The 26374-nt window shown below is 50.5% G+C and overlaps 1 protein-coding gene across 1 annotated transcript in view; it reads left to right on the top strand.

Moving 5' to 3' along the window:
* The first annotated feature begins 3348 nt into the window (after nucleotides 1-3348).
* The window catches only part of LOC126532277 (cell adhesion molecule DSCAML1-like), a 148968-nt gene continuing 125942 nt past the window's right edge, over nucleotides 3349-26374 (top strand). The window contains exon 1 of the mRNA XM_050179940.3: nucleotides 3349-3731. Within this exon, the coding sequence (XP_050035897.1) occupies nucleotides 3680-3731 (52 nt within the window). The 5' untranslated portion in view covers nucleotides 3349-3679. The remainder of the gene's footprint in view (nucleotides 3732-26374) is intronic.

Here is a 26374-nt window from a genome sequence, read left to right as displayed (position 1 = left end):
ATCCCATTCGTTTTGACTTTGAAGGCATTATAAGTATCATAGATCCTTTAAAGTTATCCTCTTCATGTGGTCCCGATGATATCAGCACTAAAATCATGAAAAACACTAAAGTATATTCTTCCATCATACTATCGAAAATATTTGAGCAAGCCCTTCAAACTTGTGACCTCCCAGACGACTGGAAATTGGCTAAGGTGATTCCACTCCATAAATCAGGCGACAAGCACCTATCACTCAACTATCGGCCAGTATATCACTAAACAGCATTCCTTATCATAATAAGCCAAGAAACACTGACACCAAGGACAACATAGGGGAAATTACTTGTGCTTAATAAATGAAATAAAGAAACGATAAATTAATGGAAATTCAAGTGGATGAAAAAACTTGCCGCAGGGGGGGACCGAACCCACAACCTTCGCATTTCGCGTGCGATGCTCTACCAATTGAGCTACCGCGGCGCTGTTTCCCCATCCACTTTCTTTGGTATTTATGTGTCCTAGTAGAACCCTGGGAGTGTTAGCCAGCGCCACCACTCACAGACCATGGCAGCGGACGTGGAACGTCCTTTTTTGCCGCAGGCGTCACGAGAACGTGATCTTCTTGGGTGAAAGCAACTGGTCAATAAACCCACATATGCTACCTGAAGGCATCAATGTAGCCGGATTCGAGACCCTCGTTATGTAATAAACGAGTAGAAAGGGGGTTAACCGAAGGACTGACTTGCCTGAATGACTTGCCTAGCGACGTAACATCCACAGTGCGACTTTTTGCGGATGACTGTGTGGTTTACGGGGAAATAAAAAATACTAACGACACTGTACTACTTCAGGAAGACTTAGCTACTATATCTAACTGGTGTTTGCAATGGAAAATGTCACTTAACGAGACTAAATGCAAAGTAATGCGTTTTTCGCGTCGCGTCAATCCGTGCGTCACTCCCTACACTATTTGTTCTTCCCTGCTAACACCGGTAACATCTTAAAAATACCTTGGCGTCATTATAACGTCAAACCTAGCTTGGAAGGCACATATAATTTCTATCATCGCGTCCGCTAACCGCATGCTTGGATATGTGAAACGGAACTTTTCCTTAGCCCCGAAACCTGTTAAACTTCTGCACAAATCGCTTGTCCGCTCCAAATTAAAATATGCTAACTCAGTATGGGACCCTTTTACTAACTCTCTTATCGATGCCCTCGAAGCCGTACAGAACAGAGCAGGGGGTTTCATCTTCCGTAACTATAATCCTTTGTCCAGCGTCACAGAAATTAAAAACACATTGTCACTAACCCCTCTCTCAGTGCGCAGGAAAATATCACGCCTGTGTCTGTTTTTTAAAGTTTACCACATGAACTCCGCCCTTGAAGATACATTACTCACGCCGCCAACATATGTTTCATCCCGCTGATCATCCATGCAAAGTTGGTGTTCCACAGTGCCGTACAACATCCTGCAGGAATTCATTCATACAAAAAGCATCGTTGGGCTGGAACCACCTATGGGATATTGCACTTTCCAAAGACTTTAAGATGAATTTAAGAAGAAATTATCAACACATTATTGCTTACCATAGCTTTGGTTACATTTCCTTTTTCCTCGTAATCATGCGTATTCTTATATATCCCCCCCCCCCCAGATTTGATGCGTTAATATTTGTGCTAATGGTGGCGTTTTGCAATTTGCATCACTTTTCTTTGTGTGATTTAGCATTTATTGGTGTTTCTATCATTTTGAACTCTCTTCATGTTCCGAGTTTAGAATTATGTATTTGTTCTGGTATATATAAGATACATTTATATATATATATATATATATATATATATATATATATATATATATATATATCTTGTGCGTTGTCTCCTTCTGTAACAAATTTATAGCAGTGAGTGTACCGCTCCCCTCAATAATGCTCTGTGGGCCATGATGGTATCTGAAATAAATAAATAAATAAATAAATAAAAATCTTTGCCAAATAAAGAACAAAGAGCAAAACACACTAATCCTGATTCAATTCATGAACGGAAAGCTCGGATAGCTTGGAATACATATTTGGCCCCGCTTTTAGAACAAGCACGATATGCGCTGCTCGCGCCGTTTGGACATAGCTTAATCAGCTCAGAAAGCGCTTTTGTATGTTCTTGAAGCTATGGCCAAATCTTCGTTTTGTCCACCTAGTCACCGTCTACGATATCGCCCGAAACAGAGGTTTATAAGCCGCACCGGCGTCATACAAACCCATTGTAAACACGGAGGCAACAGAGGGAGTTGAGGAAAGCAATGGACGCGTCACCATGTGATCAAACATGGCAGCGCCCACGGAGTCGCCGCGAAAAGAGTCAATACCGGAAATTATCTTCGTTGCTCCCATGGTATGGCGCACAGCTCTGCTGTAGTCCATGAAGTCTAGTGAGAAATCTCGATATTTAAGCGCTAGCATGACTATAGTACACGCTGAGTTATTTTGGATACAATATTCATCTTCTCGTACTACCTTCTCGTGAAGTTCAAATCAGACAACTTGCACAGAAATCAACCGAGTAATTTTGCCATTTTCTAGTCATATCTTCTACGTGTACACAAGCTTGTGACTGGAAATAAATATGTGGCATGCTGAGAAATATATAACCTTCCTAAAAAGAAATGCTGCCTTGATATTCGGGTCGCTGAATTGTAGTGTATGCTACAATAAGAACCATGCCTTAGACGTAGCGTCGTCAATCGTGGATGAGATTTGTTCTGCGTTGAGATGCGGAATACGTGGTGATATGCTCCTAATCGTAAACATAGGACTGTTGTTAATTTTTAAATGACCTACAAATTGCCTAAAATGTATCTGTTTGTACTTGAAAATCAGCGCCACATCTTTGCTGCTATATATGTTTCACGATAGTCCGTAATCCAGCGTACGCTACATTGAACTGAAAGATTGCCTAAACAAGCCGTCCGCTACTTCGATAGCATTTCTATAGCACATATGGACAGAGTGTAAGTACATGTTTCTGCCTTGCGATTACGGACTCAAAATAACTTCTTGATTACGCTTACTGGAACACGCCGCAAATAATGTCCACGGCTGCGTTCAAGTAGCCCGCTACATGGCTCTCGATTTCGCATTTTAAAACAGTTTTCAATGGAAATAATTTCATAGATAAATGTATAATTAGACGCCAAAAGTATTGTAGATGTGTTAAGTAAACTACATTTGCAGTAGGTAGACCGTCAGTTACCGCTTTTCTTGCGAACTCTTTACTGCGTCGCCATTCCTAACTAGACGAGGTGAGAAGGCGACTTGTCTCCTTGCGCCGCCGGCGTGCGATTGCGGAGAGCGACGAGTGGTGGCGGTAGCGGCGTTGTGTGCTTCGGCCTTCGGCGGGCAGTTCTACGGCTATTCGCTCCTGCCTGCTCTTGCTGCTGCTCCCTCCGCGCGTGGCTACGGTGCGAGGGGCGACGGCGACCGAAGAACCAGTCGGCTCGGCTCGCCCTGGCCGACGGTGCGTGTGTGTTGGTGGTGGTTGCTGTTACGGCGATGGCAGCCTACGCGTCGTGACTCCCAGCGCGCGCGCGCCTGTGACAGCCCCTCGAGGAATACGCGTGCATTGACACTGCCGGAGGATTGCTCTCGTGTGCGTCGGTGCGTGTTTTGGCAAGTGCGCACTCCGCCGACACCTACGACACCATGCATCAAGTCAAGGACGGTCGACTGGTCTCCCGGTGGCACCTCTTCACAGGTGAGGCCTAGCGCCAGACCATCGGGAGGGAAAACGCGCGTCGATGAAAGATACATACAAGGATACGTTACGGGAGCATGTGGAAATTCCATTTCGTCAGGTTGCTGAAATCGTTTTCCCCGGCAGGTGGTCATAGTACGTTAGTGTGTGAGACTAAGTAAAGCTAAGTGAATGGTGTAACCACTACGCAACGTCTTTCTGGCGATCGTGGTCAAAGCTTACTTGTGCTGCAGTATTAAATCGCGATTTCATAAAACTTCACCCTACTAGCAAGGAGCTGAAAATGGTTTCCTGCCGTAACGGCCGTTGGGAACACCTTCAAAAGAGGCGCCGGGTTCGTTCCGCATGGTGTACTGCGCGCCGCTCGTGGACGCTACTGGTCGCTGCAGCGCTTTGAAAACGTATTTCACGCGCTTATGTTTGCGGCGCCTCACTTGCTAGTTTGTGCCTGCTAGCCCAAAGAATCGTGCGGGCCTTCATGTGTGGTATGTGTGCGAACCCGAGCGCTGTGATCTGTTTGGGAGAGCATGGAATTCGGTTAATTACGCAGGTTTCGAGTGCGAAAGTGGCGTGCGCCAACCTTGTTCTCCGCTATATTTGCTCGAGAATCGTATAAGCACATTTTTGTACAACAACATTGCTGTCTGCATAGAGAGTCAACGAAAACAAGCGCTTGGCTTGGCTCTTGTCGTGCTGCAAGTACTTCACCGTCAGAAAGAAGCCTTGAATGTCTCCATCGCGTTACCTGCGTAGCTGCTGCCTTGCTTTATTAGCTTCCGGGATGGCCACACGGCTTGGCAAATTGCCTTTTGCGAGAGTTCTCTCGAGCCCCCACTCCTTATTTCTTTGTTGTGCTACGGAAAAGACGTAAACGGAGACGCATTTATCGAATCTATGCGAGCGCCGGCGAATAAATTGCGTGCCTACGTTGAATTGTGTGGAAGGAGGCTGCAATGCTATGGTGCAGATGAATAGATTAGAGGCAACTGCAAACGCCCCTGGCCTTTTCCCGAAGAAACACCTCGTCTGTGCGCAGTGTGCCCACTGCTCACACATGCAAACCGAATGTACGGGATACTATTTTTGAGCCGTTGTATACAACATATGCGGACAGTAAAAAGCACGAGGAAGAACATAGCCAGACAGGCGCACACGGCACTGCCATCGGAAGCAAGCTCGCTGCTAAAGTCAGCCGAAATAAGGCGTGCGAACAGCGCACGTCCCCTAACTTCTCACAGAACGTAAGTATCGTTACATTACGCACAATAGGAAGAGGCTCGCGCTCAGTGTGCAGAAGTCGACGCAAGATCGCAAGCGTCCTTACAGAAGGCGAACGAACGGATGATGTCAATGCATCACGCAGTCGTGCGTATACTAGTCTAGTGCTATTCCGACACGGTGTTTCTGCTTTCGCATCTCACTTAGTTCTCACCAAAAGACGCATTGATAAGCAGGAAACGATGCAAGACAACGCTACACGGCCATCGTCCCCATTGTGCCAATCATGCTTCAAGCAACTGCCATCACTGCACCGGTTCATTGTTGATGTCTCGTCTCTGCTCAAGGAAAAGACCTCTGAGCAGCCTTTCCCGGGAAGGATTCAACCATCTTCCTGAGCAAGATTTTGCGGTCGAAACAAGGGCTGCCCGAAGAGATTCCGTAGGCTTGTCCCCGGAATTTATGGAGCATGCGCGGACCTTTTGTCCTTGTGTTTTGACGGCGTACGTCTCGCCACTCGCAGAAGCACACAAGCGAAATATTAGTCGCTGGCAACTCGAAGCCCGAGTCTATGCCTAGTGACAGAAGCTGGAGAGTACAAGAGACCGGCGTGACATATGTGAGAACTGCAGCCCCGGTTTTCAGGAAATTGCAATTTCCGGTCGCACGTTTTCGTGCTAATCATCGGCGTAAGCGACTTGGGAATTGATTCAGTTGCAATCGCCGTCGCGCAGCGCATTCAGTATAAGCTAAGTATGGATGGATGGATGGATGGATGGATGATTGAGGCTCAACCCTTTAAATCGGGCGGCGGCGGCGCGCGCCACCTAGCCTTGAATGGTACTATATGCATGCATACCTATGTATTTACTCCTTTACTTTTGCGTTGATATTATCCACCAATCAGATAGCCTCCGTTTAGTTATTTCTACCTGTTCAAAGTCTATTTTACTTTCACTGTCTTTAAAACCCAAAGCTTTAAATAGTTCCCCGTTACATTCAACTGCAGGATGAAGTTGTTTACAAGCAAGTATCAGGTGTTCAGCCGTTTCCTCCTCCTCTCCACACGCCCCGCACAACAAATAGATCTCCTTGTATCTGCATTGCAAGTAGGATGGATGGATGGATGTTATGAGCGTCCCCTTTGGAACGGGGCGGTGGCTTGCGCCACCAAGCTCTTACTACTATGCTGCCTAATATCCTACCTATGTTCACCAATGAAAAAAAAAAAAAAAAAACACTATGAACTACCACGTCCAAATTTTCTGATACCCTATTGCGAACTGTGCTTTTGTACGTCTCCGTCTTTTGTCGTTTCCCTACTTTTCTTCCACCAATCCTCCAATCGCCTCTTACTGATGTCTATTGCGGACCTGTTTGCTTTACCACTGCTCCCGCTGAACCCAAGGGCTTCAAGGAGGCCAGTGGTGCCTAAATCGACCGCTGGGTAGACGTCCTCACATTCTAATAAAATATGTTCCGTCGTTTCCCTAGCTTTACCGCAGCAAGCACATGTTTCTTCTTCATTCTTATATCTCGCTTTATAGGTGCGTGTTCTAAGGCATCCCGATCTCGCTTCGAAAAGTAATGAGCTTCCCTTTGAGTTATCATAAATGGTTTCTTTCCTAATTTCGTTTTTTCCCCTTAAGTAGTTACTCATGGCAGGTTTCTTTTCCATTGCCGCCACCCATGAGATTAATTCAGCCTCTCTGACTTTCCGCTTGACCTTCTTTGTTGCTGTGTTGCCCACCCCACAGGCCGCATACTTGCTGGTAAGCTTCCTAGTTCTTTTCCTCCACTGTGAATCAATGTTTTGCCTGTACAGATACCTGAACACTCTCCCAGCCCATTTACTTTCCTCCATATTCCTCAGCCGTTCTTCGTACTCAATTTTACTGCGGGCTTCCCTCACTTCGAAACTAGTCCAGCCCATATCCCCTTGCACAGCTTCATTTGTAGTCTTCCCGTGAGCGCCCAATGCGAGGCGACCCACTGACCTTTGGTTCCCGTCGAGTCCTGATTGTACCCCTGATTTAAAGCAAACAACCGCATTTCCAAAAGTAAGTCCTGGAACCATTACCCCTTTCCACATACCTCGGAGGACCTCGTACCTATTGTATCCCCATAGCGCTCTGTGCTTCATTATGGCTGCATTTCTCTTCCCCTTGACTGTTATGGTTTTTTCCTGTGTTTCCATATATCCGTTGCCTTCGTTTATCCATATACCAAGGTATTTATATTCTGTTACCCGAGGTATTTCTTGGCCCTGTATCTCCACTGTCTGTTCACTGTTTTCATTGAATACAATAACACCTGATTTTCTAACACTAAATTTCAAACCTAACTTGTTGCCCTCCTGTCCACAGATATTAGCCAGACGTTGCAAATCACTTTGCTTGTTTGCGAGCAACACAATGTCGTCCGCATAAAATAAACCTGGGAGTTGCTGCTCTATTACTGTACCTGCCTGTTTGTATGAGAGATTAAACCCGATATTACTCCCTTCTAGCGCCCTCTCCATCCTCACCATGTACATCATAAACAGCAGCGGGGATAAAGGGCACCCCTGCCTCAGTCCCTTGTTGATATGAACTTTCTCCGCGCTCCTCATCCCTTCCCATTCAACGCAAACAGTATTTTCTAGGTAAATCTCTCTCAAGAGCTGTATACAATCGTTACCTAAGCCTTCCCCTTCCAGAATATCCCACAAAATGCTGCGGTCTACGTTGTCGTATGCTCCTGTAATGTCCAAAAAGGCTACATACAACGGTCTGCTTTCTGCTTTTGATATTTCAATACACTGAGTAAGAACAAACAAGTTATCATCCAAACGCCTACCTATTCTAAAGCCATTCTGAAGCTCTCCCAAAATGCCATTATTTTCTGCCCATGCTTGAAGCTTTAATTTCACTGCCTGCATTGCTAGCCTGTATATTACCGATGTAATGGTCAACGGTCTATACGAGTGAATTCTGTCTTTCTCCCCCTTACCTTTATAAATTAAATTCATTCTACTTTGTCGCCAACTGTCTGGTATTCGTCTATCTTTTAAAGTTTTTTCAACTGCTTTCACGAGAGCTTCCTTACTTTTTGGTCCCAGTTCATTTATCAGCCTAACGGGAACCTCGTCTAGCCCTGTGGCTGTGCGCTTAGGAATTTTCTCTTCCGCTTTCTTCCAGTTTAAATTTGTAAGCACTAGCTCCTTTCCCCCTTGGGTCTCTTTCATGCTCTTTTTTTCTTCAAATACAACCTTGTCCTTGCCTTGGAAAGATTCGGCTGTTACTTTTTGGATGTAATTTATTGCTGCTTCTCCTTCCAGTCTGTTTTCATCTTCGTCTAGGATATGTTGTTGTATTGTTGTTGCCTTCCTGCCTAATAATTTTATGTGATTCCAAAATATTCTAGGTGCAGCCTTCTTTTTCTCACGTATTTCTGACAACCAACGTTCACTTTCACCTTTTAATTTTGCTTGCACCAGTATTTGAACCATGGACTTTTTCTCCCGGTATATTTCCCATTTACTGGTTACTTCATCCTGTGGCAACTGCGCCTTCTTTGCCTGCCTGTGCTCTCGAGATGCTTTCTGTCGTTCGGCGATGGCTTCTCGTATCTCCTTGTTCCACCAGCTTTTCGGTTTCTTTTTTCCTTTCCAATGAACATGTTGTTTCTCTTTCCGTATTTCTGTCGTTACTACACTTAGAAGCTCACCATATTCCCACCCCTTACTTGGCAACTTGCCAATTTCTTCCTCCACTCTAGTGACTATATTTGCTATTTGTTCAGCGTTCAAATTTGGACTGGCCATTTTGCTTTCGTTGCTCTCTTTCCCAACTACATATCCCATTTTCAAAATGATGCGTTTATGGTCACTCCCTATGCTGCTAAACCCTTCCTCATCGATGACCATTTCTCTCAACTTATCATGAATTCCTTCTGTCATCAGACAGTAATCAATGGTCGATTGCCGGTTTCCCACTTCCCACGTGATCTGTCCTTCACACTTAGGCCCTGTATTCACGATCACGAGATTATGTTGCTCGCAAAGGTCTAGCATTGACTTCCCGTTATTGTCGGTATAGCCGTCTAAATCCTGTATGTGGGCATTCATGTCACCTAATAGGACTATCTCAGCACCATTCCCGAAACCCCTGATATCAGCGCTTATGCATTCCACTAACTCTTTATTCTTCTCTGTGCAATTTATTCCGGTCCACAAATACGTAACTCCAAGCCAAGTTTCTTTCCCACTCATTGTACCTGATAACCAAAGATGCTCTTGACATTGTGAATTTACTCTTTTCCATTTGGCTCCCTGATGGATGAGCATTCCGACTCCCCCTCCCTTTCTTTCCGACTTAGTTCTGTTGCACCCTTCCCATACATAATTCCCAATAACTGGCGGCTCTTCTGAGTCTCTAAGGTGCGTTTCTGTAACCGCATACACCCCTATTTGTTCTCTATGTAACTGCTCCTCAATCTCTGCCCACTTTTCCTTTCTTCTGCCGCCCTGCATGTTTATGTAGCCTATTGCATGGCGAGCTCTTGTTCTTGTTTTCCTCCTTTTCCTGTTATCGACGGCGATGCTCTTCTGATGTTCCCCTAGGGGACCTTCTTTATTACTACCTACTCTGACCTCCTGAGCGCCCGCGGGCCCCCTAAAAAAGCAACAGCGCGACCCCCAAGTCGCCAGCCCACTTCTCGTGCTAGCCTGTAATTGAAGTGGATCCCATCTCGTTTAAAACCACCACAACTTCTCACTTCCCTGTTTACCTCGACAACTTCAAATCCTTTCTCTCGGCTCATTTTCCATATTGCCTCATTGGCAGCCATTACGGCTCTTTGTACATGACTGTCACGCACAGGCACCTCCGGCACCGTGCACACCACGATCTGCACCTGAGGGGATAGCTCGCGCAAGTCGTCCACCCCCTTCGCCAAGCGCTGGGCTAGTCCTGGCCCTTTCCTGTTCAGGACGTCATTTAGCCCACCTGCTACTACGACAAGGTTGCGCACGTGGGCATTTTCCGTGAGCTTTTCTTTTACTCGCTCCATGACAGAACCCAGTGTCTGCCCTGGAAATGTCCCTACCGCCACTCTTTTGTCGCCTTTCACCCTCTCCACAATTGCTTTTGAGCACCCAGCCATGTTTGAGTCGCCAGCGATAATCACTCTTTCATTCTCTCCTACCTCTCCCTGCTTACCGGCTTCCTGTGGCTGCAGCGTCGCCTCACTCGGGGCGTGTTGCGCTGCTTCGCTATAGCTACGCCGATTCACCGGCGGCGAGCTGGCGACCGCTTGCTTTGGCTCCCTGCCTTCCACTTTGCCCTCGCTTTGGTGCCCTGACCCGACATTGTCCGCTGCCCGAGTCTCAAGAGCGTCGAGCCGCCTTTGCAGTTCGGCGCTCCGTTCTTTCGCCTCCCCAAGCTCGGCCACAGTCCTCACCAACTGCGCGGCCTGGGCCGCCTCCACCTTCACGAAATTTTCAACCTTCGCCTCCAGTGCTACCCGCTTCTCCTGCTCCTCCCTCAGGTTTGCCTTAAGCTCTTCAAACTTAGCCGCCCAATTCCCTTCCAGTTTTTGGACGGCTTCCCTGACGCCCTCGCACGACCTGCACGTGAAGCTAGACCCCACCGCGTCTGCTAAATTCTGGAATTTAGTCTCGTCGAGGAAGCACCAGCGCAGGCACTCGTCGCACTGCACTTGCTCCCCGTCCCCCGCGGCCTTCACGTTTTTCGATGTCATCGCTAGGCCTACGTCCCTAGACCCAACGAGCAAGTTCGCCAAATCACTCACGCAAACCCGACCACGACCGCTATCCCAAACAAAAACAAAGAATTATCACTCCCTACTCCATGTAAGAATCCGAAGAGCTAGCTGAAAGAAATACCCCCTAGGCCTAACGGGGGATCCGCCAGACCTAGACAAAGCCGGTACGTTTCCTACTCCTACCAAAAATTCAAAATTTGCGCCCCTACTCCATGCAAAAGAAAACACTTCAAAACACTAGCTAATAAAGATAAAAGAGTACTTAGCTACGAACGAAGTCGCTGAAGCCTCGTCCACAGGAGCGTCCGCGAGCCACGACCAACCACCACGGCGACCACCACGCTGTATAAGCACTGCAACAGCGCCCTCTGAGAGCTTTCAGCGCGTGCATGCAGATAAAGGGGAGCTGCTATGTTTGAGCTGTTCGCACACTCGAGTTGCTACGTGGACCAATCATGGGCGTGGAACAAACGCGAACTTCACTCCTTGCTCCTACTGTTTGTTGCTGTATAGTCTAAACATAGAACCGAAACAAAAAAGCTCGGACAAAATAATGCCACACGACGGATAGTGTGACTTATCAAAAAAAAAAAAAAAGACCCCAATAACATTGAGGACTCTTGCATTAATGTAACTCGGTATCTGGAGGAGAGAGGCACTGAGGGTAAGGGAATACTTGGGACTTGCTTGGCCCGTGTGTTGTTGTTCGGCAAGCTGTATCTGGCGAGACGAGTAAATGTCAGCGTTATACTTAAAGAACATTGCAGTGAGCCGCTTGTGGAAGCGGGCAGCCGCCATATTCGTCATTTCACAAGGGAACTCACGTGGTCGTTAGGCCTAAGGCAGTTCCAGAGGCTTGTTGTGTTAGGACAGCGTCGGCCAACTTCCTCTGAACCACCGCCTGGGCGGATTGCTTGCCGGGTCCTGGCGCCGTACCCCTCGTTAAGGCGATGTGCCCGTCTCGCGTGCCCTTTTCTCCCCTTCCTACGTCTCTTTGTTATCGCGGTTTCTCTTTGGAATGTTTTCTGTCGATTTTACCTGGTCGCCCGCCGGGCGGGGGAGACGCGAATGGCGTCGCCTCGTCGTCTACCTACCTAAGCTTTAGTTTGCCTCAGGATCCCCTGCTCGTCTTCCGTCTTGGAAGAAAGGAAAAGGAGGGGATGTCTCCCGAAAGGAAGTGAGAATGAAAGGAGGGGTTCAGTAAAAGCAACTGCTGCCCCCTGGCGAAGCGGACGCCTACGCACAGTATAAAGCCACGCAGCACGGCTTCAGAGCGCCACCGCGTGGGCCCATTCCACCTTGGTGGTTGACTGGTGTCGCAGCACGGGCTTCCCCCGACGGTGCTTTTAAATGGATGGCAGGCACGTTCTTGGGGGAACGCACACCCGAAACCCCGCCAGCGGTGGTCTCCCGCTTTCCTTTGGGACCCCTGCGTTCTCGCTTCCTGCGGTGCTTGCACGAGAGGTGTTCCCCAACGCCTGGCTCATCTGACGGTTGTTCACTCGCGACACATGTTCACGTACCCCGTGCTACAGAGAAGTGCATGGAATATCTCTCTGCTACTTGTTGGCGGTAGAAACAGTGTGAGCTTATATCGCAAGCAATGCAAGGGCGGCGTCATTTGTCCTCTTCCCTTTCATGGCCCTAGCATACTGTACGATGCTTCTTTTTCCGTTCAATAACGACTACATGCCATGCATTACGATTTTCCGCGACTCTTCGATTAAATTGGCTGCCCTGGTGCTTTCGCACGGAGAACATGCGCTGACGAGCAGGTGGGGGTGTGAGCGCGCGACATCGGTGATTCGATTTGCAGTTTCTCGTCCTTGTGTAAGTTTTGGGCCTCGTGGAACGTTGTGTACGGTACTCGTCACGGCATCGGTACGCTCGCAGTGCGGATTAAGAGTAACGCTACGTATCACAGGCATCTTGGAGTTGTTTTCGCGAAAGCATTTTTTAAGCGTGCTGACTCAAGGCGCTGAGTAGCGACGGAAACTGGGGAAATCTTTCGGGCTTCGTTTCCCGGCGTCATTCTCGTTTCCTTTCTTTCGTTTCCTGTCTCTCTCTCTCTTTTCTCCTGGCTCTCTGCGCATCACAGCTTGCCCTCGGGTTGTCTAATGAGTCACAAAGAAGTCCACACAACTTTTGAATCACTGCCAACCTACTCGAGCGCTTTGTACAATGGCCGAGTCAGTAGTCAACGTGTGTCACTTTGTAAACTTCATTGTTCCATCTTTAGAGAGGTCTAGCTTCCACATTAGGTTAGTGTGAGATCCATATTACGTGCAAAATGATTATTTCTTTTTTCTTCTCTTGTATAGTATTAATTCGCCGTCCCGTCACGCTTTAATTCCTCCGACAGGGTCAGGGAGGAAGCAGGCGTACAGAATGTTTTCATTTAACGTAAATACGTTTATGCATGTACATACCATGGGCGCATTTGTTGCAGAGGATTCCAGTACGCATTCTCCAAGATCTGTTATAACGCCTGTAGTTTTGGCTTCGGATAACATCAAGGTTGAAGTGCAGGAAAGTCAATATGCTGTTGTGTTAAAAGACCCGTGGTATTCTTTGCACGAACATCTGTGCGATTGCACTGAGCTGTCTAAGCCTAACCGTTGACCGCGGCATAGTGAAGAACTGGACACCTTCAAAGCTATATGTTGCAGATTCGTTTTCGAACAGACATCCCCGACGGCGGTGTATACGTTGTGCTTTCTGTGCGGCTTTTACTGTGAAGAGGCGTGCATGCACTTGTTATAAACAGTACTTAATAGACTGGCGACTTGGAACTCGCGGTCTCACGACATCACGGGCCCTGACTGCGCGATGTTGCTAGAACGTGGAACGAGTGCGATTATCAGAAAGCTTTAGTTTAGGGGACGCAAGCGGCTTGCGTACGCAAGAACTAGGGGCGACGGTACTGCGCATGCGCAGACCGCTACGTCAACTTGCGTCCTTGGGTTGTTGGGGCGGCCGAAAACATCGCTGCCCCTAAGAGGTCACGTTATCCACGTGACTCTCGCGGTGTACGAGAACTTACGAGAAGCGAGACCGGCCGAGACAAGCCGCCCATCCCGCCACACAGGCGGAGAACATGGCTGTGGTGGCGACGGCGAGGACTTGTGCACGTGTGCATTTCACGGCCGTCGTGGTAAAGAAGCTGGTCGCAGAGCACACCGGCACGCTGTCGCCGCAACGGCGGCCTGTCAAAATTTGCAGGAGGCTCTAAATAAATAAAACACAGACCACAACGAATTATGCTGCACGAGACGCCTAACTACAGTTTACTAAACGTATGTTTGTATTGCTTCAGCTCAGCCTCAGTCGTAACGTAGGCGCGCAGATAATCTTATAAATCTTTTTGTTAGTGTCGACAGACATCGTTTTTATATATATTAAGTGCTTTTAGTAAAAATAGTTTACCTTGCATCATATGCTTGATTTCATATTTAAGAAGAATGATACCGCAGCAACGATCAGACACTGATGGCGCTGCGAGCGCATGCGACCTCAGTGCGGCTTGCGTTTGGGGCCGCTGACATATAACTTGTTTCTGCTTGCGTACCCAACGCAAACGCACCCAAGCGCTAGGAGACCCAACGCCTTGCGTCCCCTAAACTAAAACTCTCTATTATAAACGAAAAATGTCGCTGATGTTATAAGAGAGAATTCATTCTAACGTGAAACTTTGTTTGCGGTTCTCATTTCGTTTTAATATTTACTTTGTTCCAACCCTGTCACGGAAGATAAAGTGAAATGTCACTTCGCCTGAATAGGTTAATCGAAATGCATGCGGATCAACGGAACAGTACTTGATTGGCGTGTACACTGATGGCATTGATCTTAAGCGTACTCCGGCAGCACTCGGAAAAGAACACTGCTCGGTCCGTTCTAGCGAATCGCATCGATCGGAACATCGTTCACTAGAACGACCGTTTAGCTACAGCCTCTTGCGAGATCAACGTTAGCTCGCGACGCAAGACATGCCGCTCGGCGCTCTTCTGTAGTCGTGTGCCGGAAGCTGTGTTTCGCACTGCACATGGATGCGGGGCCCTGCTTTGCAAGGCGAGGCTGTGCCGCGGAGACACGAGCAAGGCAGCGCGCGTCGTGTTTTGCCCGGCGCCACCTGTCCCCTTATCGTGGCACACCTGGCTCCGCGTCGGGGTCACGTCGAGTGTCCTCCCCCCCCCCCCCCCTCCGCCTCCTTCGTCCATCTGGCGTTGTCTTTCTTCTCTCGCTGTCCCCTCCTTCTTGCCCCGTCACTCCTTGAAGTCCGGTCCTGGAAGCCCACGCGCAGGGCTGGCTGCCCCAAGCAATCTCATGTCGAGAGATAGCGGGGTGCTGTAGCGAACCAGCCTCTGCAGTGCTGTTTCGAAGGGGCGCGTGGGTTTTCTATGGTCGCCAGGTAGACGGCGGGGACCTCGCTTGCACGGGTGAAAGCACTTTCGGCGACGACAAAGGAAGCGAAGCTCGCGCGGTGACATTCGAAATGTGTGGTTATGGCCGCGGGCTGTTTTTTTACTGCTTTCCTCTCCCTTTACGTCGCTCGCTTTGCCCCGTTCATGTTGCCCGCTGGCTTAGCTGATTTAGATAGCCGAAAACCGGGGCGCCGCCTTCCAGTGGGAGGCTGTTCGAGGTGGACGAACCCGTATACCTTTGACTCTCGGCGCTGGTCTGATGCCCGATGGTCGGTATTTAATCTTGTTTCACTTCCAGGGTGCGTTCGTATCGTCGCGATTGTGGGAGGCGCCACATCCTTGTTTGTCACGTCACGAATGAAGTTTTATGTACGCATGTACCGACCGGACAACGTGGCAAAGTAGTTTTAACGGGTACTGTAAGCGTCGTTTCACGCTAGGTATTCCGATTACCACGGTCAGCTAACTTTGATGACTCTGTGAAGATTTTTTTTTTTACGCCATCCTCAGCGACACCTTTGAATTACAGAAGAACGAAGGAGAATGTGTGAACGCCGCATTCGCCGATACCACCGAACAGTGCCGCCAACGCTGTGTCAAAGAAGCCCGCGGCCGGCTTCCTACGCTCAAGTTCCGCATATTTTCGCTGTGCACTGCGCTATCTACTCGAATGCTCTTGAGCGGCCTCTCGAGTACATCTGCGTCATAAGGATCACGGAGAAGCATTACTGAAGCGCGTGTTCATCAGTAGAAGGGTGGCGCTGTGCTCCACGACGAGGCAATGCCTCGAAGTCCCCTCATGGGAGACCTGAGCCCGGGTCGTCAAACTTTGCCGGATTTAAAATAAAGTTGTTTTCATCCATCCACTCAGTGGAGTCGGGGAGCACTTTTGAATGGCTGTCTGTTTCTGAATACGAGTGGAAAGCTCGATACGCGGAGTCCACCGCAGGCGTTGGACAGTGGTTCGCGTCAAGCTTCTCCGAGCCGCGTGGTTGGCCGTGCTCGCTGCTGCTACACGAGTGGAAGAGTCGACGCGTCTGCGTTGGCACGCACCCTGCAGTCCGCATGCTGCGATGGACGGGCGCGCTCTAGAAAACACCTCGCGGCGCGGACTTTGTACAGGCCGCGCTCGCTGCCTTGCGGTGTGCCTCCCGGGAGCTGTTGCTTCGTTTCTTCTCTCTCCGCTGTTCTCCGCTATTTCACCCGGGGGCGCAGCCGCTGCGACCTGCTGCTGCCGCTCGCTGCGTCGGTCGGTCGGTGGTGGCGGCTGGCACCTTTTGTCGAGGTCAGGCCATCGCGAGCAATCGATTCCCCCGAAGCCAGACGGGATTCCAGCGCCGCCGCTTCGCGCCGAGGAGGTCTGCGCGTCCTCCTCCTCTCCCTCGTTCCGTGACAGTCGCGGTGCATTAATAGTGCACACACTGCGGTACACCGTTAAAGGGAGCGCTCTAGTTTGCGCGACTCTCACTTGGCTGGGGTTCTAGCTGCGTGTCGGCTGTTGTTTCGAAAGGTGTGCCGGCGCAACCAATAACAAGTCAGCCGCACTGTGCACTTTGCCAGAGGTAAAAATTCGCGGCTGCTCTCGCATCCCCTTTAACATATGGAGCCGACTGCACATGTTTCCAAGTAGCAGCACTTACTCATGCACCGTACGGGGGGTGGGGGGGGCGGATTTGCCAAGAAGCGGAAACGTATTTGGGGGGGTGGGGGGGTGTAACCGAACACTTTTTCAACCTCGAAGCAGGAATAGTTAGCTTTCGTTCATTTTTGTTAACATTTTTCCAGGGCACCTTTGAGTAATCGTGCACAGTTTGGCGAATATGGTATGCCTTACGAGATGATTCTTTTTTCGTCACCTGCTGCGATCTTATCCCGATTCTTGGCGTTCAGTGCTTGCAGCATTACCGCACGCACCGATGTTGCCCTTTTACGAACTAGCGCCTGTTCTGCCTCGAGGCGAGGAAGATCGTTAGCGCGATCGTGCGACAGTTGCCGCTGGCGACTCTTTTCCGTGTAGCTTGGCGCGAGAAAACAGGCGCTGCGCGTTCCCTCACGGTCGCGGTTATGTTCTTTTTCTTGCTTTCTTCTTTTTCTAATTCTTTCCCGTTGCCGCCTCTTGGCTTGCGGTGCAACGTCATCGCCAAGCACAGCTCTGGCTCGCGGTCGCGGCCTTGTGATTATCTCTGTTTCCTCGTTAGGTTTTAAATTCATGAAATCTCACCTGCACTGCTCCCTCACAATAGGGAGTTTTAACGCACCACCGTCTCTCTACCGTTACTGCTGCTGCGTCGGCCACGCTCTAGCTTTGCGCAAATTAGCTAAGCCGTGCCGCACGCACGCAATGACGTGGTTCAAGGCAATTTCAGGTGGCCGCAGTGGAAACAGTAACGGCAGAGCAACAGCGGTGCGCTAAATCTCGCAGTATCCACCTCTGAAAGTGGAGCGCCCGTCAGTTCCTGCCGGTAAGCCCCGGCGTCACCACACGTGTACACAAGCGGTGCAGGCGTACTATAGGATCACATAGTGCAAGTGTTTATGCACGTGGTTACAATGAGTACCCATGCACAGTAGTGCTAGTGGATACATGTTGCGGCGCTATGTTTAACCAGAGCGCACGGAACTGTTGTGTTACATTATGTGCTGTGTTCCATGCGTGTTTCGCTTGTGGCGTAAACTGGCGTAATGTTATCGGCAGTGACGTAGTTGGCATCTCGTTCGTTTTTCAAAGAGGAAGAGTCCTGCAACAACAACAACAACAAACTTTTCCGACGTGTTCTGGCTGAGCACAGCGTCGCAAGACGACTTCACATGCGCTGCTATTCCTTTAGAAGGCTTCCTTATACACCCGCGCTAGCACATTTCCGCTGTGCTCAACCTCTCTAATGACTCATATCGGGAGGCCGTGTGTGTATATCGTTTAACTTGGGACATTTCTTGGCGCGTTGATCCCCCGCGAAGCAGCTTGCGTGTTTTCACTCGACCCGTGGATGCGTCTAGCGCTGCATGCCACGTCGGTGTAAGAGGAAAGCCACGTTTCACGAGGGGGAAGACACGAGAGTACACGCCACGTGCATAATGACAGGCCTGCAAACACGAGCGCATCCTCTGAGAAGGTCAAGCGTTCGGTCCTTCCCGAGCTCGTTTTAAGTCGCCTTCGGCTGCATGCTGCCAACTCTCAACAGAAGGTCTGCAAGTCTCGCGTTTGTGAGCTAAGCTCCGCAGCCTTCTGGCGAACGTTGTCCCTTTAACAAAACGAGTGTGAGTCAGCGCCGATTGCAGTCTGAAGTAAGGTTTAGTAGAGGCGGCCATACAATCGACGATGCGTAACATTGTTAAGCATTGGGAGGGTCACCCCTAGTTCATAGACCGAATTCACAAACTTTCACGTTCATAAGCGCTGCCTCGGCCAATTTGTCAACGTCACGATTGTATCACATCTCTTCTTAAGTAAGAATGCTAGCGTAGCAACCTTCTTTTTGGATACGGGCCGAGTTTCCAATCTTTTAAAGCACCATTAGTGGAATTAGCGTTGTCAAGCAGTAGGTCAACGAGCGTATGTCGTGAACGAGATTGAAAAAAAAGATCACGTCTAGGTGTCGGGGTGAAGGCGATGGAATGACCGTTTTACGGAGATCGCTTTGGCGCAAGCAACGGTTCCTCACGCGCAGCTTTTTTAGACATCATCCGTAGCGTAATGGTGTCTCGAATTGCCGTTCAACACAAACGCAACGCCGGCGTCGTCTAGAGGTGCGGCTACCGGTTTCAGCGTTCCACATCCAAGACGCCGTCGCGATCGCGGCAGCTCTCGCATCGCGAGTTAGCGCGCGGGCGTGTGATGACTCCGTGCGCGGCACTCGAGCGGGCAGCGCGTACACCGCGGTCGTGCTGTGTGTACGCGCCCGCTCACCGCTCGCCTTTTAGACAAAAGCAGTTCGACGCGACAATGGCTCGCGGTCTGTGCCAAGCGTGGCACGCGCACGAGCATTGAGGGCAAGGTCAGTGCTCCGCGCGCGCGCCGCGTTTGTGTGATGCCTTGCCGAGCCGCGTATCGTTTCTCGACGATCAGCGCAACTCTCTTAGAATTAACGGCTCTTTCGGAGGTCTCCGCTAATGCGAACCCCGCTTTAAGTGGTCGCTTTACGGAGTGAAAATGGACGTTGGGAGCGAGCTGGTGGACAGCCGGTCTCTGGGAGGCGTAGCGGGCGTTTCGTCGGGTAACCGAGTTCGAGCGTCTGAGGTCATCGAGCGTATATACGCGCCGCCGCGAGAGAATGGACAACGTTCCTGCGACGGTTCTCGCTCGCTCCGCCGATGGATCGGCGACGGCCTGTCCCTGTTGTGGTTTCGGTGCGCTAATATATGCGTGCCTGGAAGTTTCGCGATCGTTTTAGCGAAGTCATTATATCATATAGTTCTTCGCATACAGATTACGGCGGAACGGACGAAAAAAGAAAGAAAGGAGGCAATTTCTGAAACCACCCCCACTTATACGCTGGCCTCGTGTGATACAGAAAACTTGGCAAATCGTGTTCCACCTGGCGTTCTCTAGGCGTGCTCTTCGAAAGACTCATCCAACTTCAAGGACGGCAGGTGCAGTCCAGTCTTGAAGGGGGGCCGCTTGGTCATCGTCTTGGAGTGAAGCAAGTTGGAGGGAGCGTGGGGAAGGGCGGGCATTGGCATGCGCAGCGCGACTCGCTCAGCTTCGTCAGAGTGTTTCCGCGAGCCGCGGCAATCGCGGCGGCCCTTCCTCAGACTTGCGTTTGTGTCAGGCCCTGCGTACTTGGAAGATGAGGCGGCGGCCGCGGACTCATGCATGCCGAAGCAGGCGCGTCCCCTTCGAAAGCCGCGGATGGTGTATACAATACTGTGGCCGCATGCCGTCCTTTGAAGCGGGGATTTGTAAGTGGCGCGCCTTGAATGATGGCGCTGCGGCTGCCGTCTCTCTCTCTCTCTCTCTCTCTCTCTATTCTGTCTCTTTTGGCCGAGGGAGATTTTTGTCCGGAGCCGTTCGTCTTGTGCCAAATCCGCAAAAAGCCCGTAACTGACTGTGCGCGGACGTCAACTTTCTTTTGCGGGAATCGTCGGGCGGGCAGCAACGCGTTCTTTTTTTCTTTTTTTCCCCGAAGTGCACCGCTCCTTCTCTCGATATCACCCCTTTCCTCGGATCGCCAAAGTGTCGCGGCAGCGCCGAGCTCGACACTTGCCTTGCCATGCGACCAGAAACGGCGGTGGATTAGCGGCCGCAGGACTCGCTGCGATGGCTGAGCCGAAGCAGGGTCCGTATTCACATCGGGCGAACCGACCGCGACAGCAAGTAGGCGTGTATATCAGCGGCGGTGACCGGCCAATAATAAATAAACCGTTCTTATGTACACCGGAGGCTATACGTCTTATGCCCATGTAACTGTTATATATTTCTACGCGTATTTTTTTCAAGGTAGTCAGAAATACTGGCTTTCTTTTGTTCTCTGTTTTTTTTTCTACTTCAACGTATGGTTGGTCACGTCGAATATGCTGCAACATGTTCGATTTAAAATTTTGGTTTCTAGTGTTCATATTGAGAAGTACATAATTCTAGTGAATAAGCATTAGATGCATGCGCGAAGCTCCCTTAGGAAGCCTTCGTTGATGGCGGGCAGGCCGATTTTTCTGTCATCGTGACCGATTTGACGGTCTTAGGAGACTTCTATTTATCTTTTTTTCTCGCCGCAGCGGAGCTTGTCTACAGGGCCGAGTACATTCAGCACTAAGCAGTAAACATCGCGTGTTAAGCATATTTGTAATCAGAAATGTGTTGTTGCGTTAATATCTATACATATATATCGCGAGCTGCGAAGGGAAATGATTGTGAAGGCCGCTTACCGGGGCACACGAATCCGCTCATTTCGTGCCGACTGACCGTGTATTAGGCCCTGTGTGGCCTTTCTGGCTTCTTTTGCACGTGTATCCAGTTTTAATAATGCCGATGAGCTCCACATGATGTCATTCGTATATCTGGGTTCCTACGAATACCCAGTAGTGCCGCTCGCTGCAAACCTCCGCGTTTGTACGAAAAAAAAAAAACAAAAAAAAAGAACGAAAAGTATTCTCTCGGTGTTTATGACTTTCTCCGTCCTCTCCGATTTCAGCGTCTCGTTGTCCAGCAGGTGCCGCTCAGCGGCGGATTACGTGAGGGACACAACAGCAGCGTGCTTCGTACAGTATGCACGTCTGAGAAGTCGCGCTTTCCTTTTTTTCTTTTTTACGACACGCGGCTTATTTTTGACACGAAACTCGTGAGAAGAGAGAGCTGCAGGAAAGCCCCTGCAGGAAACAGCGCTTATGCGCTGGCGAATCCACCCGGCTGTATTATTATCCATGACATCATTATTATTGCGTGGGTGGAGCTAACGAGCGGGGTATATGTCATCTTTTTAGGAAAGACAGTCTCGCTTAATCCCCCGGCCCCTCTCTACCCAGCCGGTCCTGCCGGAGCGGCTTACGCAGGATTAGCGGCTCTGCGGGCCCCAATCCTTGCTATACGGCGTGCAGTGTCCGGTTGCCCGAGCTTAGAGCCGTGGACGATGGGATTCGCCGCGGTTCCGACGCCGCTCTCGGAGTCGCAGCGTGGCTCGCCGCAGGTTCTGGCGGTCACGTGAGCGAGTCGTACACCGTAGATCAGGATCGACGTTCTTCCTGTTGCTTCGAGACCAAGCGTGCGCCGCGCCGCCTTTGATCTTAATAACGGAGGTCCCGTGCCTCTTTTCGTTCTGCAGAGCCGGCGACACGTATTGCTTTTTTCCTCGTGAGCGGTCGTAACTCAAGGTGACGCCGGATTGAGTGGCCAGTGTGTGTGTATATATATAGCGGCGCGCGTGGCTCTTTATTCATATTTACTGGGTTGTCGAAGAAGCGGAACCAGTGCTGGAGCGAAGTTGAGATGAAGGAAAATCAAACGTTTCCAACCCTTGCTATACCGGATGTTCCTGCGCGTTGTCTCGAATTCGAAAGTTGTTGGGGCCGCAACTCGGGAACGCGGGGCGTACGCGCCGGCCTGCCGCGCGATCTGTCAAAAACAGGTGAAGACGTTGGCGTTACCGAAGCACGTGGTTCTTCGGGTTGTGCTGGAGTGCACTGGGTAATAGACATCTTATAGAAAAAACGCGGGAACGACGCCCGCTTGCAGGTGCGAATCATTCTTGATCCACAAAGCGGCAAGTTATTTCATCGAGAAAAAAAAAAACGAAAAGAAAACTAACCTACTTACTTTTTGTGCTTGTGGCAACTTCTTGCAGGCGATTTCGTGTTTTGCGTTTCTCTGCAGACAAATAAAAATAACTATACTTATTCGGGGTGATTTGACGCAAGGCATAAAGAATAAAGGAAAGTTATATAAAAGCTTCCAACTTTGCGTCGTGCAGCAGCTGCAGCAGTATGCGAACTTGTTGTGCATCACCCAATGGTCGTAGTTTTCAGGTATAGTCTGGCTTCAGTCCAGCCTTTATTCTTATATTCTCAAGTCTGATCGCTTCGTGTTCCAGGGCGCATCCAAAGCAGGTGTCGAGAGTCTGACGTTGTCGCAGGAGCCGAGCACTTGAGGCGCTTTCCTTCGTCGTCGTTTGTCGATCCTCAAGTGCAGGCGACCGATGGCATAAGGAGGCCACTCCAGCCCGAAGCCTACCAAGAGATACACTTCCTGCGCCCGTGTAAAGTTACGGGGAAGAAAGCAAACACACCGGGAAATCGAGGCGCGTGGATCCCGTCAGAGGACAGAGAAATAACGCGTCGCACATTCGCCCATTCGAGTACTCACGCTCGTCAGTATCAGTTGCGTCGCCAATTCCAACTTCCCTCTTCATAACCTCGCACTTCATTTCCCCATTTCTCCATTTTTCCTACCCATTTTCATTCTCTCGCTCTTAAGGCGCGTGGCCAGCACTGTTAATCATGGTGCCTGCTTGTTTCGCTCTGTCCATGCACATTCGTGGTCCTTTGTTCTTGAAGCCATGCTGTTGGTAGTCGCTCCTTCCAACAAGGCCGTTTCTTTTTTAGTTTTTTTACTTCAGGCACAAAGCTGGTTGGTGGGTGCACGCTTGGCCAAGCCTGAATGCTTGATTCGCTTTGCGTTGCACGTTGAATACGGCTGAAAGAAAAGAAAGAGACGAGGCTGTGGAAAATGCGCTCATTTTTAACCGACCTGTGACAGCGATTAGATGGCCGTGTCCGCCTCCGTTCTCCCTATCTCGCTTGGACATCGATTCCCGAGAACTCGCGTTTGCGCGCCTATTTCGAGAGATGACCGAAGACGAGGGGCGAGAGCTTAAGTGGACATGTGGGTGGGAGACAGCGGGGGAATGCTAGTCTCCGCGGTCACTCTGACGAGCGCCTTCGAGTCGCGGGCTCGAAATCTCTCCCTCTTATCTCTCCTCTTCCGCTGTCGCGGTTCCTCGCGCGGTAGCCGAATCTCCGCCGCTTCTCCGTCCTTTTGTTCTTTCCGCCGCTCGCGCGCGCGCGTCACGTTCTCGTATAAATACGGCAACGCTCCGCCTTTGTCCAATCTCCTCCTTTACCCCCGTGTATTCTGCCTTGGTAGCGAGGATCCGATGACGATTACAGCCTCAAAGGAGATGAATGGAGAGAAGGAGACGGAACGGGTGAGGAGAAAGGCTCCTGCTGCAGTATGTGCTCAGCAGACGTTGAGGCATGGGCACGTGCATTGGAGATGTTGCGGTGTGCTAAGAGAAGCGGCCGCCGCATCATCCCCGCCGTGGCTTCCAAGATGGAGAGAGAGGGGGGGGGGGGAGCACACGACCGCAGCCGCCGCCCCTGGAACTGGTTTTCATCGGTTGCGCGACGAGGCCTGTTCGATAGCGGGGATGCAGAGAGGTTGGAAATGTGTGCGTATGTGTGTGTTGGGGGGGTGGGGGAGGGGTGGAAGCGGTGCTCTCCAAGCAGCGGCGGCGGTCACTGGCCGCGCCGCGATCATCGGGGGCCGGCGCGGTGCGTCGAATTGGAGCGCTTCCCTCCCTTGCTTGTGCAAAGCCGCGAGCGCCGTCGTGGCAACAGCGGCAGCCGATGAGGAGAAGACCGGTCGGGCGACGACCGTGCCGGAAGAAGAGGAAGGCTCGTCCCTTGAGCTGCTGCTGCTGCCGCTGATGGTGGTGGTGGTGGCACTGCTATAGCGCTACCTCGGTCGAGCCGTCTCGAAACTGCGCAGGCTCCTCTGCGGAGCGTGGCACTGCTGCAGCAGTAAAATAAGTGCCTGAATGCGGAGGGGCCGCAGTCTCCCCTTGCTGCACTCGTGGTGACGTGCTCCACTTGTGCACTCTTCGTGCCTTTCCTTCAGTTTTGACGCTCTTTTGTTTTCTGGGCGAACTCTTGGGCGCGCGTGCCAATGTCTGCGGACGCAGCTGGGTACTTATCGTGCGGAAGAGCCGGCGGCGGGAGAAACGTCATGGATTGCGAATCTACATGCTGGGCAAGGCTTCCCACTATAGGAGGTTCGTGTAAGAGGCAAAACTTGATTGAGATGCACTAGCAACACATGACAGTGCTGACGCATAAGCGTGGGAATGATTAACAGTGCTACATATGTTTACGCATCAGTAAGCTCTCTTGCCTTCCCTCCGTGTTCCGTGACGTCACCACGCTGTGCCGTTCTTTCTTCACCGCTGTTTGGATCAGGGCAGGAATGTATTCAGCTTCATTCGTAGCGCAAATGTGCAGGCTCCCGGCTGTTCAGGGCACGAGAGCCAAATACAGATAACTTTTCGTTGGTCACAGGCCGGACGGCTTCGCTACCGTTACGGTCACTATTGATTGGCCGGCGCTAAGATTGTGTGGCTAAGACGGAGAGCAGTGCACTTCTAAGAACAAGGGCCCACAATTTTATTCTGGCGATCATAAGATTTGGAGAAACTGGCCGGTCACCGACGGACCCTTAAACGAAAGTAAAACTGCGAATTCTGTCGGTATACTTCGGGCAGATTCTATCGTATCTGAGACGGCAATCAATCAGGCGCCCGAATTCAGAAAGCTCTTCGCACTTCCCGAGGACAGTGATGTCAACGCCTTGAAACGTTACGTCACGAATTGGTCGCGAATATGCTCCGATGCATTGTCTCACAACCATACGATAAGAATACTAGCTGAAGGACCTCAAGGCTCACTGAAGCATCTGCGCTATCGAGCTTGTGGCCGACAAGCTTTACACGGACTGGAGTTTTGTCGAAAGGCAGTGAACGAATACTGCGAGGCAGCTTCTCGGAAGGATCTATGCGTGGTCAGATGCGATAAGGTCCAGCGAAATAACTTCTGCATAAAGGCTGGTAGTATTTAAGGCAGATGGTTGGGATATACATGGAATTTAGACAAATACCTATTCCATTCAGCGCTCAAGGAAAAGGAAAAGGGACGCAGAGACAAAAAGGACAACGGAAAAGGTAGAGCGCTGGGAGAAGCATTCGGTATTTTCGTGCGGATGTTTATTATCAGTGTGCGATAACGAATTAAAAAAAAAAAAAGATGAATAGGAGGGTTCTGGATGCGCATGTAAGGCTTACGATGAGCGATAGAATTTGGTTGTGGGTGTTACCGACACAGCAAGTTCGCAGGTTCTTCTGGGGTGCCGCTCGGCACTTCCGCGCACCTGGTTAAACAAGAACACCAGCAAAAACTCCTGTTTCAGGGTCACCTTCCTTTCTTTTTCTTTGCTCTCTCTCTCTCTCTCTTGCACGTGTATTTGCTCGTCTTCCGGGGTGACGGCGGATTGCAGGAGCCTGTTTACGACCTCCGCAGAAGCGGCGTGTCGCGAGGTAAACAGAGAGAATGCCTTCGGTTCCTCTAATCTGGTCGCGCATCTGCAGGGCAGGTGACACTGTGGGAGAAGGAACGGGGCTATGCGGTGGCGAAGGAGAAGCAGGCGCATGCGACCGCACCGAATGCGGGGTGAGGTTGGTGCCCGATGTCGACAGAAACGAACGGGGTGCTTCGGCTGCCGCCTGCGGGCCGTCGTTCGTCGCGAACGGCCGGCCTCTCGTTTATTTGTACAATAGCGCGGTTAGTGCACTCCCCTGTAGCCTCGGGGGCAACTGTTTTTTTTTTTTCTTTTCCCTCGGTTCGTCGTTTTTCGGCGACGGCTTTTTAGTTTGCGCTCGGCCTTGTTTGCCAAAGTGCTGCAGCCTTCTTCCGCGCTTCTGCTGCAGCCTTTCGGAAGAACGAAACGAAGAAAGAGAAGTGAACGCAGAGCAAACGTTTCTC

Source organism: Dermacentor andersoni, chromosome 5, assembly GCF_023375885.2.
Source record: "Dermacentor andersoni chromosome 5, qqDerAnde1_hic_scaffold, whole genome shotgun sequence".
Taxonomy (NCBI): domain Eukaryota; kingdom Metazoa; phylum Arthropoda; class Arachnida; order Ixodida; family Ixodidae; genus Dermacentor; species Dermacentor andersoni.
Note: the sequence above shows the minus strand (reverse complement) of the source record. Positions and strands in the feature narration are given on the sequence as shown.